Source organism: Orbicella franksi, chromosome 2 (genome assembly GCF_964199315.1).
Source record: "Orbicella franksi chromosome 2, jaOrbFran1.1, whole genome shotgun sequence".
In the NCBI taxonomy this organism is placed as follows: domain Eukaryota; kingdom Metazoa; phylum Cnidaria; class Anthozoa; order Scleractinia; family Merulinidae; genus Orbicella; species Orbicella franksi.
In genome coordinates this window covers 32960407-32976508 of record NC_138146.1, presented here as the reverse complement: position 1 = coordinate 32976508, position 16102 = coordinate 32960407, and the positions used below count along the sequence as shown (strand labels likewise).

The following is a 16102-nucleotide window of genomic DNA, read 5'->3' as shown; positions in this document are numbered from 1 at the left end:
GACCTATGACCTCTATAAAATTTGCAATACTGGCTCCACTATACTTAAAATTCCTCCTAACAAAAGAGCGTAAAGTGCCCTTCAAAAACACGTGTGAAGTAATGAAAAGTATCTGTAATCGTAGATATCTTATTTCCAGCTCAAAAAAATTGATGTTACAAATGTACATACTCGCGAAACCCGAGAACAAATTTAATTTCAGTATTCCCTGATAGTTGCGTGATCGATTTCGCGAGAATCTATCCTATCACAAAGCGTGTAAGAAACTAGCCAATCAGAAATGGATCCAGATATCCGTGCAACTGAAACTGCGGGATATTGGGAGAGTGAATGAACTTGGACCGTCCTAAAATCAGGCTGTATGCAAGTAAGTTCATAATTATTTCTGAAATATATACTCTAAGTCAGTCTTGTGTTGCAGACATGAACTTGGCATACTTGAGCTAAAGCCATCGCGTGTGCGGATGAACCATCTGTCTCAGATACGGCACTACATCGAAAATCAAAGTCTAAACGAAATCAGTTCTTTCCCTGGTTGATTTGGCTAAAGTATCGCAACAGAACGGTGCATTCAAGTCGCGAATTTTTTTTTTGCCAGAAGGATCACAACCTGACTCTATCTATTAAGTTTCCTAACGTGATCCTGTCAAAAGCAATTACTTACACAAATATTAAATACGTCCACGCCGCTGATTCAAAACAATGAAATGTCTTGCCTAATTGCCCCAACAACGACACGTTGCACAACACGCAGCTTTATGCAAACAAGTTGAGTGGTTTGAGGAATTAAATCGCACTGTTATTACTAACACTAATTACTATACGCACATCTTTCGCCAAACCTTCCGTTGAATTTATACATGATGGCTGCTCACAAAATGTTGAGAGGAAAATCTTTGTACAGCGAAGGCGTGCAAGATGCGTAATCGACTTATTCTCTTTAGTCTTACATAAGCAATTCAGTAAGTAAACGATCACACACTTTTTCCGTTTTTTCTTCATGCAAATGTAGGTGTGCGTAATTCAGGTAAAGTAAATAACTTAAGATGCAAATATTCCAACCAATTTAATCCGGTTCACTTATAGGGTGCTTGGCGACACCGCGGAAATACGTTTTGGGGGGCGCGATACAGTATTTTGCTGGTCAGCGGTACACCTTAACAAAACTACAAAATGCCTGCAACTTTTACATGGTTTTCGCAGACAGTCTTGTCGATAGCCAAAAAGATACAAAACTTAGAGCGCACACTGTAAACTTAGCTTTTAAACTCCGCTCATTCGTTGAATAGTTCTCAGTTAATATTATATATTGTGCCAAAGCCAAACTGAACTTGCACACAGTGTGAAATTGTTGTTGTTTCGTGAGAGTTTATGCTCGCAAGCGGCGAGTCAGTGGCAATTTACGTTACGATGTGCGCTAAGGCTAAAACTAGGCAGCTTTTGTGTTGCTGTAGCGGTGTTATGAGGACATCAACTTCTCAAGTTTGTTGAATTGGTGGGCTTGAACCGTACGAATCGGTACGTCAACGGCATTTCGATCAAATTCGTCGGGAAGACATGCTCGTGTTCGTCCACTTGTTCGACTGGGGGCACTCGCGCAAGTAAACACGGTCATCCTCTCCTCACTCGGTATCACCGAATTATAGGCCAAGTTGGCCGAAATCGAAGCAGTGCTTCGTATAAATCTTGGACACGTTGGTGTAACAAGTGTAGGACTGAAGCCACAAAAGGGTTCAAAACTTGGCCTCAACTCGAGGAAGAATTCACCGAGGTATGTTTTATTATTAAACATCTAATTTTAATTATACTGTACTTCAGGAAGCTTGAGGCTGGCGAAAATAAAATTTCAAATTTTCATGTTTATTATTGTTTCTTTGGTTCTTGTCATAATTTCGAATTGCTGCAGTTCTGTATTTTGCTTTTAGTGCCTCTAAAGGGTGAAACGTATTTTAAACTAGTTGCATAGCTATTACAGTTTAGAAAAAAAGCTATTTAGCTATTAGAAAAAAACAAGAGGTACATGACATCTGATTATCTTAAGATGGCAGAAGACATGGAATACAAAGCTGTTAAAAGGGTAATTAAAAATACATATGTTATTGTAAGACAACAAAAATACCATAAAATCTGGGTAATAACAACTTCCAGTTAAAACTCAATACATGAATTTCATTTTTAGTTATACATAGGCTATCCCCCCTGTATTCACACAACAATCTTCTGATTATAAGGCCACCCAGATAATTTATGGGCACATTACCTTAGAGCCTGAGACTCTGTATAACTTTCTAAAATTAATATTTGTTTACATATTACTATTATCTAGATTTCCCAATAGAAAACCTCTTCTATTGTACATTTTTTTCTATTTTGGCTCAGCAAAAATCCTTTTAGATACTGTCCATGGATGATTTCCACAACATCAGTGTTGTAAAAACACCAACTGAGAGAATACTGACCAATGCTCTCCATATGGCAACTCCTCTCCTGGACATTCAGCCATCTGTTGATGGTGGGGAGAGGCAGGGGGCAGGAGCTCAGGAGAATAGGAGGCAGGAAGCGGGAGAGAAAAGGGCAGGAAGCAGGAGTGCTAATAGGGCAGGAATCCGGAGAGAAATGTAAAATGCTAATTTTTGTCATTCATTAAGGCTTCAAATACGTTCAAAAACAAGAACTGAAAATGTTATTTGACTTTCATTTAGTGTCTTTAGAGACTTCTAGGGAGTCAAGAGATAAAGGTATGGAAGTGGGAGAAAAGGCTATGGGAAGTGGGAGGTTCTGACTCCCCTGTCCCTCCCCCCACTTGATGCAGGGACCTTACAACCCAAGTGGCCCATCAGGCCAGGCTTATCTTGGTTTCTGTAGCATGAAGCGACTAGGAGTATTTCTACTACCCCCTGGATAGGATGCTAGTCGATGGCAGGATTACCACCAGCATTAAATTCACCAGTACCCATATGTACACCGTTGTGGAGAGAGGCACTGTGAGAGTGTCTTGCCCAAAAACACAACACAATGTCCTTAACCAGGGCTCGAACACGGACCACTCAATCCATTGCTGAGCGCACTAACCATGAGGCCATCGCACCTCCCACCTAGTCCCTTAGGCCTAACCTTAACCCTAAACCTGAAAAAAAGGAGTCTACAGATTTCAGTCAAGTTTACCTCTTTTATCACTTGTGTATTTGAGACAATTTCTAATTTCCTCGCTTTCTGCCATTCATATCAAAGCCTGATTTTAAGTAATTCACAACTACTGACAGAACTTGTTTTTGCAGCTTACAACTTCAGACTTTGCACAAAATTTCTCACTGGCGAAAAGCAATGTTGTAGAACTTAAGTGATGAACTAAATGCAATAGATATTATTTGTAGGAAATGTATCTGTTCTTTAATACATGCTTTTGTGTCTAGTATCTGAGTTAGTCGTAGCGAAGATTTATTACCACTGGTTTGTAGACAACAGTAAGCCAATTCAGAGACACAGTGGAATAAACAAACCCACTTGTTAGCCAATTTATCACAGGAAAAAAAATAAATAGATACAATATTATATAATTTATTGCCATCAGGTGCTATAATGACTTGTAATAAAGTGGTTACAAGTTAAGTAAGAATCTTACAGAAGGGAGGATGATACAATATTATTACTAAGGGGATCATAATTAATTTCATAGTGATTCAAAGCACGTGATATGTACATGTCTGATTCATTAAGCACACACAATGTAAAAATTAGTAGTGATTGAGCAAAGCTCATCTGAATTAAATTAAACGAAAGGAAAAACAACAACAGTCAATTATTTATATAAATTGATACAATGCACATGTAAGATAGGGAAATAGAAATCGAAAAGCTTCAAATGACGAAGTAAACAAAATAAACTAGTGGGTTTCATTGAAGAGTTGATTACTGCCTCTCTGAAATGTTGAATGTCTTTTCAGCATCAAAAGATGTGAAACTTGACCACATCCCATAAGTGGAAGCGGTTTCGTGTAAACAAATACAGGTGTTTGGGCATTTTAAAATATTTAGTTACCTAAGCATACATGTACAAGGAAACGGTCTTGAAAATTTCCATGTACTATCAACATGTAATCGATGTAAACAAAAAAGACCTCAAGCAAGAAAAAATTGTCAATGAACCGAAGATATTGAGCGGTCTTGAATGTTTTCAGTATTTCCAGCGTTCGCTGCGACCAACAAATCACAATATTTTCGATTTCTACTCCCTTCGCAAACGCCACCGTTATATATAAATGTAGGCTTAAACAATCTTTAATGATAGAGAAATATCTTGTGAATGAAATGAAATGTTTTATTCTGACAGCAACAGATACAAAAAAAATTATTTCACCTGCTCCAAAAGGCGCAGAAAGTCAGAAAGGTGATAGAAACGCCAAACAAGCCAGTCTTTAAAGACAAATTCTTATCAAAGCTTCTTTGACGCGTTGCGAAATATAATCTAAATGAACAAGCACCACATGTCGGCGCAAAGTGAGTGTGAATAAAACGGTCCTGACTTACATGTACCTTAACCATTTCATGCAAATTACACTTTAAATCCAACTAGTCTTCAAAATCCTTGCAAAAGCTGCATACAGAACCAATCTTCTGCTTTGCTGGATACCCATCGTTGTTTTTGACAATTCTGAGGCGAGGGCGACTGAAGCAACACGATCCAGGCTCGAGTCGGCAAACTACACATTACTCCACACAAAATGACTCCCCTGTACCGCTATTCATTACGAACATTGTTTGAGTATTAAAAACCCACTTAAGGACGTCAAACTCACCAATAACGAGAAGTATCAAGGATATTTTCGACCTTAAAACGAAGCAAAATACCGATCTCGGAGAACTGATCGATCGAAGGACAACACAGCCTGATGGTGATGACCACTGACCAGTTACGGTGACGTCAAAAAACGTATTTCCGCGGTGTCGTGCTTGGCTGCTTAGAAAAGCATAAAAACAATAGAATTTATTTTCTAAGGAACTCGACAGTTTTACGCAAACAGTTGAGCACGGAATGATACTTCAGCATTGCTGACACAGATGTGGACAGGGTTAAGCCAGTGAGTAGCTCTGATAAGATTATAGAGTTATACGGTATAGCGATGGTAAAAGTAAGTAAGTACATGTACTTACTATCAGATATTGGATATTTAATTTGAGTTAGAAATTTGCATCCGATTGTACTTGTGTATTTGCAATTGTTGTTTTGGAACAATTTTGATTTATTTGCTGGGTAACAAAATTTAGCGGACTTAGTGTAGAAAAACATGTGGCGTTTAGTGACATGCCGTACTGTTTACCGGTTTAATTTTTGTAACAATCGCTTCTTTGTACAGTATTATACTTTGAGGGAATATTATTGTGTTGTTTCCAGTCGTTCCTGTAATGGATGGATATAGTTGTGAATGATATTTATTTAATATTCATATTGCAGAGACTATTCACTGCATTCACCACGGCAAAAAATGAAATTTAAGGCTGACTAAAATACTGACTTGACATTCACTGTAGCGAGAAGTAAGGGATGTGTACATGACATTTTACATGACTGTGAAAGAAAATCTGATTAAGCACAGATCTTGAGCAATGGGAAAGATTTCATAATTTCTGCCACTCTAGAAGAAGGCTTTGTTTCTGGGATTTATATTGAGCCACTGCACGTCAAAGGTACACCGATTGGAACAGATATAATTTGCTTATTGATATATAAACAAAATCTTCCATTTGGCAAGAAAATATGCTCGGATACTTAATGTTCGAGCAAAACTATGGTTTTCGTGGCTTGGGATTATTCTGGACCAGAAGTAGTTTGGCACATGAGTCAGCGCACGTTTGGTTACAATTATTCATGACACATACATACACCTTCACGGCACGAAAAATCGCCTTTACCGCGCGTCAAATGTGTTGTTAAAGGTTTTGTAAAGGTCGCCTTTGCACGCTTTTGACGATCTGTGACGCGAATCAAAGATCATCTGTGAATAAACCTTTACCACCAAATCAAAGGCGTGAAAGGCCGTTTTTACTCACCTTTGAACGCCTGTGTTTTTAGGGTTAAAGGTGATCCTTTGATACGCCTTTGCGCACTGTCAAAGGCGGGTCAAAAGTGTAATCAAATTTGTCTGCGATTCGAGTCAAAGGTTTGCTAAAGACGTGGTCGAAGATGCCTGTGACGCAGGCCAAAGGTTTGTCAAAGGTACTCTGCGCGTTCCGCGCTCGCGCGTCTCGCCCGAACTTCTCGCTCGCGCTCCTCTTTCGCGCTGCGCGACCGTTGATCACGTTTCGCGCGATCCACATCTTATACGCTTTTTTCTGCTTGCTACACTAGCTTTGTAGCTCCGCATACGAAAGACGCTATTAGATCCGTACTCTTGATTTATGTCTGACAAGTTTTGAAGAATATATCAGCTTTAATAAAGTTATTTTGTAACAAACTATTGACAAATGTTAACGGAAAAGCGGCCCGGAAAGATCATTGCGCCTAATTTTAAGAAAATAAATATGTTCAACTTCATCTCAGTTTCAATTTTTTCCCCGTTTTTATCAAGAGTAAATACATCCAAGTACCTTACATAAATGTTTTGGGCTTCAGGTTTCAAAAAGCCACGTTACAAGCTTTGTTTCAAACTACACGTAATGAGACTGATCAGAAGGAAAACATTGTTCTGTCTATCGTGAAAACAACAGTCAACAAATCTTCCATGGTACAAAGTGCATTTATCTAACATTGAAGTACTACGGCTAAATTCTCAGTTCCTTAAATTTACTAGACCAGACTAGACAATAGGGAAGACAACCGCAAAATTTCGGGAAAGATATAGCAAACCTCGCACAAAAGTCAACTAGTGTATAAGCGTCCTTTCCAGATGGCACGTACAGTCCGTTGCATGGAACTCCTTATGTTTTGGCAGTTCTCCTTTTCTGCTTCTTGCACTTGCTCATTCTTGCATTATAAGTGGAATGGAATACAGTGTTTTCCACTTCTTTCTCATCAAAGTGGTTAAACTGCCTTGTTGGGGGTCAATGCCAACTAAATCCCCATTATTTCTTGGGAAGACACATTTTGACAAAGTCTAAGGCGTTGACGAAATTAATCAACGTATCTTCACTGAATAAGTCCATCCTGTCGACCACTGCTTGTCCGCATTTGTCTAAACAGAAGCAAACAGACAAAAACGTTGGAAATGAATATTAAGGGTGAATCTTGGCATTCTATTCCTTAAAGTTTGCCTATAGTAGTTTTGCTAATATCACATTAATAAAACGTGACCAATCAGATCATTACTCCTCCTTCGAATAGTTTGTGCTTCTGTCAATAGTAGCCTTTTTTCTGTATTTCTCTCCACTCTACTCAGAGATTTGGTCACACAGGTATGTCATTAAGAGCCAGTTTAACAAGCTAATTTCACCAGCTGAACAAGGGTTATCCCCTGCAGCTAGAATTTCGTAAGAGAACAAAGACTTGGGGTCATTTTAAAAGTGTACAGCTTGACACAAATAAACAAAAAGCCTAGAGCCAGTTTACCAGTCCATCTGTCTGCCTGTCTCTTAAAGACATCTTACAGACCTCTTACGACAAAGATCTTTTATGGTTGCAGAATAGCAATCTAAAAATCAACAAATCTGACATAAACTGTGACAAGAAATGAGGAATTCACACAACTTTGGGAATATTGCTGTTCCTGTGTAATTTCCGCAGATCTCTTCATGTTCAGTGGTGTAATCTTTTTCCTTATTTTCCTTGTAGATCATATGTGAAAAGGAGCATATAAACATATCAAAATAATTGCACATTTGATTAGTAAACAGTTAGCAACTACTTGTACACTTTTTTCCACTGAAAAAAATTCCTAAAATTAAATGATTTAACATGAGACATGCCTGCATGGAATTGCATGGCTCATTCATTGAAACAAAAATCCAGTCCAAGATGATGAATACAACCACTATGATTCCCAGTGCAGCCGCATCTCATAGAGGGAAATGGCTATTATCCAGTCAAATTTGCCAACAAAATTTTAAATTGAGTAAAAGCAAATAAACGTCTTTGTCAATTTACTTTTACTAAGTTATTATCAAATCCTCTACGCCTTAAATTCTCTACTGATCCCATCAATAGTTATGAATTAATCATATTATTAATTTTGCTTGGAAAAATTTGGTTTGGAAACCTGATGGCCAAACCAAAACAGTCGATATTGCAGACAACCACTCAAAATTTAGATTCAAAACTCAGCTTTTGCCAGTCAAAAACCAACATTTCCTGAGACTGGTTTGCAACATTCTGCAACTTTGATTCATTTACCAAAAAGATTCCCACCCCTTGCATGTTTTCAATAACATTTTAATTACTTAATTTTCATCCAGGTGAGCCAGTTGATGTATTTGTCCCTTAAGAAAGACAACATTTCCTTACTAATTGCCCTTAAATGAACCAAAAAGAAACAACTTTTTTTTTTCACAGAGTGAGACTGTAATAAAAATGATCAATTAAAATAACATTAATAAGCTATAGCCAGGTTTTCAAAATCTATTTATATCCTTTCTTTACTGGAAAAAGATATTAAAAGTTGTGGCTGAAGAAATTATAAGATGGTCTATGCTACAAAATATAGAAATAACAAATGAATATTCCAGCCTTTTACTTACCAAAATGTTCTGATGTTTGCACACTTTGGAGCATTGCATGATTTAACTGCATCTGAGTTGACTATGAACTACAGAGTTGTATATTGTATCCTCTCCCAGAATTTATTCTGTTAATTTCTTCAGTTCTTCTAGAGTGGCTAGCTGAAGGATAAAAACAACATTCATAAGCAAATTTCCACTAGTCACATATTTATTGGCATTTAATTGTCTACTGCTCAAAAGATCAAGACATGAAACTCTAAAACTACTGGTATTGTCCAGAGAGGTCGCATAATAATATTATTATGGGGTCAGCTTTTTAATTTGCAACTAATGGCAAGTTTGATTTTTTATCAAACATTGTAACAATTTCACCTACTAACGGATAAGCTGGATTATGTGTACTAAAGGCATCCATGGTCGAGTGTCGATTGATACCCTTGATCAATCCTCTAAATCGACTCTCTATCAACACCCAATCGATACTCAATCAACACTCCATTGGCACCTCGGTTGACACTCAATCTACATTTCTATTACTCAGTTTTGCAAATGTCACAGGGTAGGTGCATTTGATCACCTGGTATGACACCATTCTTAGCCCTGGAGACAGTTCAAAATGTCAAATGCTGGCAGGTTCGGGGTGGGGTGGTTGGGCAGGAGATAGTGGAGTTCCAAATGACTGATCCATAAGCCTGATACAACAAATATCAAAACATATTTTTACTACAATTGCTATTGATCTCGCTATCTCAGTGGTCAAAATTTGTTGTGGACTCACTCAGCTGCGCTTCGTGAGTCCACAACATTTTGACCACTGTGATGGTGCGTATCATTGTCGATAAGAGTACAGACCACACTAAACCACATGCAATTTGTTAAATTCAACCCAGTGAAGTCATTTATCTACATTAATGAACAAACATCATCATAATTTCAACTGTGGCAACAAACAGAGCTTTTTTTCAATAGAATGGTAGCTAGAGACAAAAGCAGAAACTTATCCATAGATTAAATTTTCAGAGTCAACAACTCTTTTAATGGTATAATGAATATGATAATTAAGTCAGGTCGTGATGGATTGTCATGCATGGCTGACTGAGTTTTTCCTTCAATGCAAATTTCCTTTATATTTACATGAGCTTTCTTTCAAGGGAATTGTTTAAGCTCAGAAATTACCAGAGGCATTGTGCACAACCATTTATACGTAAATAGAGTTAAGTTTAAGCTTAATTATTAAGTTACGTTTATTTCAAGCACTGATCATGCTAAAATCTATGCTATGACAGACACTTCAATTTAATGCACAAGACTTGACTGAGTGAGAAAAAAAAAAAAATCTTTGTCAACTTTTGTAAATAAGTATATGTGAATTGAAAATAAAGTTTGGTCTTTCTTAACGAAGAGCTTTGCCGATCAACTGTGATTCAGTCAAGTGCAATTAATCATCGACCAAATTGTTTTCACTGCCGAGGATCTGTCTTGCCATAAATATACGCAATTCACAGCTCTTTATGTAGCCATTGCTGCGTTTAATTTACTTTTTAAACTCCGTTATTCTCTGAACATTGAAAACAAATGAACGAAATTCAGAGACTTACCTTTTCCTGGTCCAAAACACAACGAAAATTTCACCAAAGCCGCCATAATGTAGCCAAATGAAGAAAAATGTCTGCTTTCCTCACAGCCGACTTCGTTGACCTTTATTCCGATTGGCCAGAAAAATGCGGGAAGCCGCTGGCAGCCGCGTTTTCCCGCTGTTTTCGAGTTGTTTCCTTGTGCCACCTCCAGGTCAAGTGAAAACTTTTTTATTAAAAAAATACACATTGACAAAAAAGCAAGCTTTCATTTTATCGTTAAAACAGCAAAAAAATACGAAAACGCAGGTTATTAGGGCGTTAAAACCGGAGTCGCAAGATATGGCCATATTTGACCTCGCCTTTGACATGACATGACGTAGGATCAAAGTTGTACAAAGCCATGCCGCCTTTGAACGCCTTTGACATAAGAGATCAAAGGTATGCAAAGTCGTGGTGTCTTTGAACGCCTTTAACGCGCGTCAAAACTGTAGTCAAAGTTATTGACATGTTTGACCTCGCCTTTGGCAGGGATCAAATGTATGGCAAATCCATAAAATATTTGATTCCCCCTTTTACGTGGGTCAAAGGTGGAGTCAAAGTTAAGATCACATTTGCCCTCCTCTTTGTCATGGATCAAATGTATCGGCAAAGCCATGACATTTTTGACACACATTTGACGCGCGTCAAAGTTTGGATCAAAGCTATGATCATATTTGACTTCGACTTTGATCAGGATCAAATTTAGAGTAAATCCAATTTTTCGTGCCGTGCTTATTCCAAAATGGCCGCCATTTTAGTGTTCTTTTGTTTGCTTGCAAATTAGCCCTTGTTGCCTCGTTCAAGGGAAAATAGGGACCTTAAGATACGAGGACGGGACGAGCTAGGACAGAAGTAAATTTACTCAAACGGGCATGCGCACGAGAACTCTCGATTCATCTCTCTGCCGTCGTCGTCTCGTCGAGGACGCCATTTCGCTCGACTAGCCGTCGTATGGAAAACGTGAGAGACTATTTTGCCCTTGTTTTGCCCTGGCTAATGTTCCAATGGACATTATTTTCAGTTATATTGGTGAGAATGTTTATTAGGTGCACATTTTTCGTGATTCTAGTGTAGAAATACAACGCTGAAATACAAAAAAAAAATGTGAATAAAAATATTCCTTGTCTGTTCGTTTGTGTTTCAGTCACTGTTCGGTCGCGGTCACGAGTGTGCAAGCTCAAAACGAAATACAAACTGTATGCATTGAGAAAACAGCAGTGTAAGTATAGTCTCGAGGTCGATAACACGTTGCAAGAATGATTGCCATCTGTCGAGCAAATAAAATTCACATTTTCAAAGTGATCTTTAGTTGTTGTTGTGTTTTTTTTAACTACCCGGAACTTGATGTAATATTTGTTTTATTTTTATAATGCTTGTTACAGTTACAGATGGAAATTGAAATATTCGCCCTATGTCAGGATTCTCCTTCGACAGGATTCTCAAATGCTCGGTGGTAAAAAGCCATCTGAAGCAGGTCGATTAGATTGTTCGTTTAATATTTCGTACGGAGATTCCGGTTTCTTTATTACAAATAAAAACTGATAGAGATGTTTGCGTCGCTTATAAAGAAGAGTAAATTCAGCATCGACTGTTCACCATCGTTTAAGCTTAATAGGACAAGATTTCTATCATCTCTTTAGTCTAAAGGATGTCATTGCTTTTACGAAAAGCTTTTGCGAAGCTCAAATTATCATAGTTGACGTCGCTGTCCTTTACGAAAATACACATCTTAAGCATTTTGTCTTTGGCGACACGACGGGACCCGCGAAAGTTTCCCGCGTCCACTGCGGCTCCCGTCCTGGCCTTCCCGTCCTCGTATCTTAAGGTCCCTAATATTCGAATGTGGACGGGCAAGGTTAATAGGTATTCTTTTTCAAGGCCTATTCCACCTCAAGGAACGACATCAGCTTCAAGGTTTTACTTAGTATACTTAGTTGTCTTGAACTGAGTACGTTAACCTGATCTAAATTTCACTAATGTAGCTTCTTTTATTCCTGATAGTCGGATGTTACTAACACTGGTAACGGAGAACGGGGAACGGGAAACGGGAAACGGGAAACGGGAAACCGGGAACGGGAGTCTGGGAACCCGCCTAAGAATTCAACATGGCGGACAAAGGAAAAGAAAAGGGAACAATTTGGGGAAATGTTAGGAAGTGTTACGGTTGTAAACTTTAGTTTCTACCGGCTGTACCTCAGAGTCCAATATGGTACTGAGATAAACAAAGCATGAAATAGCGCCTGGGGAGAAAATCGAATCGGTATTATCACATGCTACCCCAATCGGTCAGTACAAAATGCAGACTGCAGACCGGGTACAAAATGCAGACTAGGTACAAAATGCAGACTGCAGACTGGGTACAAAACGCAGACGGAGAATGAAGACTGTCTTCCGTCTGCTGCGTGACATGTCATCTAAAAACATACCGAGTGTCACGCAGTCGCTTTTCCGCGGTCATCTTTCACCAACATTAGCATTATTGTGGAATATTCCTTGCTCGCTTCTTCATATATTTTGTCTTTAACAAAGCGGCCAGGCCACAGGTTATTTATCTGCTGCTCACCTGATTTGCCAGTTGACTTGCCGATCTCCGAAAGGCCGCCTTTCTAGCTTCCGAATGCGAAGACAGCGGACGACCCACGTTCAATGATGCTCATGTGTTATGTCACTTGTCCTCGATATCATATTGCGTGTTGCTATTTTTAAATATTGATATGACAGCTCGCGCACAAAGTGAGAAGATATGAGTAGACTATGAAGGCTTGAAATTCTATGTAAAAAAGAGTGTGGTCTGACCGATTGGCGGACGTAGCTTATGATAATACAGGATAATACCGATTCAATTTTCACCCCAGGCGCCAGTTCATGCTTTGTTTATCCCAGTACCAATCGGACTCTGCTCTAACAAGAACGTACTGGGCCATGATCTGGTGGCACAGCCGGTAGAAACTCATGTTTACAATCGTAACACTTCCTCACATTTCCCCAAATTGTTCTGTTTTCTTTTCTTTTGTCCGCCATGTTCAATTTTCACGCGGGTTACCGCTGTACACTCGTTCCCAGACTCCCGTTCCCCGTTCCCTGTTCCCCGTTCCCCGTTACCAGTTTTAGTAACATTCCTGATAGTCGTACGCTGAGATCTTCTTAAATAACAAAAGCTTCTAAAAACACGCATGGTCTTCAATGCGCCTTATTTCGAAAACGAACGCGGTGACCCCATGTTTTTTTTTTTGTTTTTGTTTTTGTTTTTTTTACTTTTTGGCAAAAGTGATCGCATATCTTTGCCTTACTACATCGCAAGTTTTAAAAAAAATCTGTACTTAGGAACATTTTTGGCGCGAACGTCTCTATTATTCTCAGGCTGTTGGCAGTTTGCCAGCAATGAAATCTCCGTAACAATGTTTAAGGCCGCTCGCCGCCAATAGGCCCTTCTGTCCGATAACATGTCCCACTTACTCCAAGTATTGACTGAAATTATCTTATTATTGTAACGTTAAGTTTTATGGTTCGCTAGTCGTGTGATTGCCTGTGCTTAGCTTGGGAGTTTGGCAAATATCTCGGTTAATAGCTAAAACACTTGACGGGTGAACGGATAAATGGTTTGGCATGATAGTGATCTTCGCTGCGGAACGTTGCAGAATGGGGAATAACTCGGTTGAGCCACTGGCTTGACAGCCGGCACTCGTTATGTGATGCCAGAGGCACAGGGAACTTGTTTCTATGCTCTACTACAGCGACGACACAGCAGAAAACCAGGAGACTTCTTTGGAGCTCAACAAACCTTCTTTATTCTTGACATTACTTCACACTAACTCATAGTACGAGCTATCTTGGTGATCTTTGGCCGGTGTAGCCTGGCGGTTTAAGCGAAAACAAGCGGCGAAGCCGCGAGGAGCCTGGGGGAGCTCGTTTTCGCGGCTTTGCCGCTTCGTGCTCGTGCTCACGCTCAAATTGCTTAAACCGCCAAGCTACGCAGGCTGGGGGGAAATTGGTGCTGGTTCTCCATTATTGAGAGAAGGAGTGACTTCGTTGTGCTGATCTAGAACTTTCAGGAAATTAGCCTGACATAGCTATCACTGCTCCTTCCTCGTTGGGGTTGATCTCTCTGACCGGCCTTTAATTGGCGGTTTTCTTCTCGCAAGCGGTTAATTGCGTCATCTTTTGTGCTGTCACGAGTGTAGTTATCTCGTGATGTGGGTTGATAGGCTGCGATGGCAGTGTCGTGAAGGTGTGTACCAGTAAAGAGAGTCACGACTTTTTTCTCAAGATTAGTGAGTTTCTCTTCCATGGAAATCTGGGGCGAGTACTGGTAAGCGGAGATAGTAGCCTCCGTTAGTTTCTCGTTAGTTTCTAGACTGGAGACAAGAGTGTCAAGTCGCTGTTGCATGCGGGATAGGGCGTCATTTCCCTTGGTGTTTTGTGGGGACTGCTGAACTGTCTGAGTTAACCAAGCAGGGTTTTCTGCCTCTCTGAATGTTCGGGGTTTGCGCATCAGTACATCTCGCTGTGTATCAGGGCGTAAAACTTGAGTGAAAAACCAGACTTTTTCGTCTTCCGATAATTCAAGACAGTCAGAGCCGTTCTGCAAGTCTAGCCCTTCAATGTATTTGTCCAAGAGCTCCCTTGGTCTTCTTTTCCTTGAAGAGAGGACTTGACGCGTGCGCCAATCGCGATCTTTAGATGAAAATCGTTCCCGTAGGGCATCGCTCAGGGAATCAAAATACTCTTTATCACTGTCGGAGAGCGAGCGGAAAAGTGATTCAGCAGGCGCCGCTAAGTGCAGGGCTAGTTCAACAAGTGCTGTTTCACTTGTGAGTCGAATTCGACGGCGCTCCAGGTGTAGTTTACATTTCGCAAACCAACGTTCAAAGTTTTCTGTTTCTTATCCGTGAAATAGACTTGGTTTGATTGTGTCTGAGAGACTAGGAGAAGTGTTTCTGTCGATTTCTTGCGCGGCATCGGTGCAACGTTTCTACTGACGTTTTAGCTCCAAACTGCTCTGTTTGAAATCTGCTAGGGAGTGGGAATCCATGTTTGTACTGGTTAAATCCTGCTCACTAAAACTCCTTCTGGAAAAAAACGCTGTGGTTTTTACTTCTTTGTCTTTTTCAATATCTTCCTGAACTGTAACGGTCTTGCATACAGAAGGTATGTCCTACGTTGTAGGACATAAAATGCCCTTTGTCAGCATCTGTAGACTAATTTTGCTTTCTTTTTCCAAATTTCAATATCAGGTGCTTAGTAGTTGCAGCACTTTATAATCGATGTCCCTTAAGCGCGCGTTACCGCGAGAGAAGTACCTATCTCTTCAGAGACAGCTACAAAGGAGTGGAGAGTTGTATGAAGACAGAGAGTTCCCGCCAATTTTCCGCAGCCTCTCCACCAAGACGAAGCCATCTGTAAACCTGCAATGGAAGAGACCAAAGGTATGTTTTTATTTCAGAATTAGCTATTAATTGTCTGTTTCTCTTATATATATTAATATTTTATACTCATATACAAATTTAATTATTTCAGACTTCCCTAAGAGCGTAGTTTTTTTTCTGTCTCTCTCTTCTTTTCCTCTCTTTTTTTGAGTGCATTTGTGAGGGTCGTGACCCATAATTCTCATAGGGTTGTAACTCGCATAAGCCCTTGCGGTATAAGTGTAATAAAGAAGAAAGCACATGGTCGAAAGTGTCGACTGCCTTTGTGGATTAGTTCGCTGTTTCCCACTCGAGTCACGGTCGAGATCCTGCTTTGAAGCTCTATCGGCGAGCGAGTAACAAAATTGGTATTTCTGGCCTGGCAGTTCAGCCGATAGAAGGAAAGAACGCCGTTCTTTACACGTCCAAATA

At 39.6% G+C, this 16102-nt stretch overlaps 1 protein-coding gene across 6 annotated transcripts in view; it reads left to right on the top strand.

Annotated features, from left to right (window-relative positions):
* The first annotated feature begins 264 nt into the window (after positions 1 to 264).
* LOC145479398 (uncharacterized) overlaps positions 265 to 16102 on the top strand; it is a 47647-nt gene continuing 31809 nt past the window's right edge. For 3 of the 6 annotated variants that reach the window (XR_014048419.1, XM_081457759.1, XM_081457755.1), the window contains exon 1: positions 15131 to 15691. Coding sequence is in view for 5 of the 6 variants with exons in the window: in XM_081457759.1 (XP_081313885.1) it covers positions 15530 to 15691 (162 nt within the window). In the remaining variant the exon portion in view is untranslated. Of the gene's footprint in view, positions 368 to 4952; positions 5130 to 15130; positions 15692 to 16102 lie in introns of those variants that run through there. The other 3 variants (XM_081457758.1, XM_081457756.1, XM_081457757.1) reach the window with 3 other exon arrangements.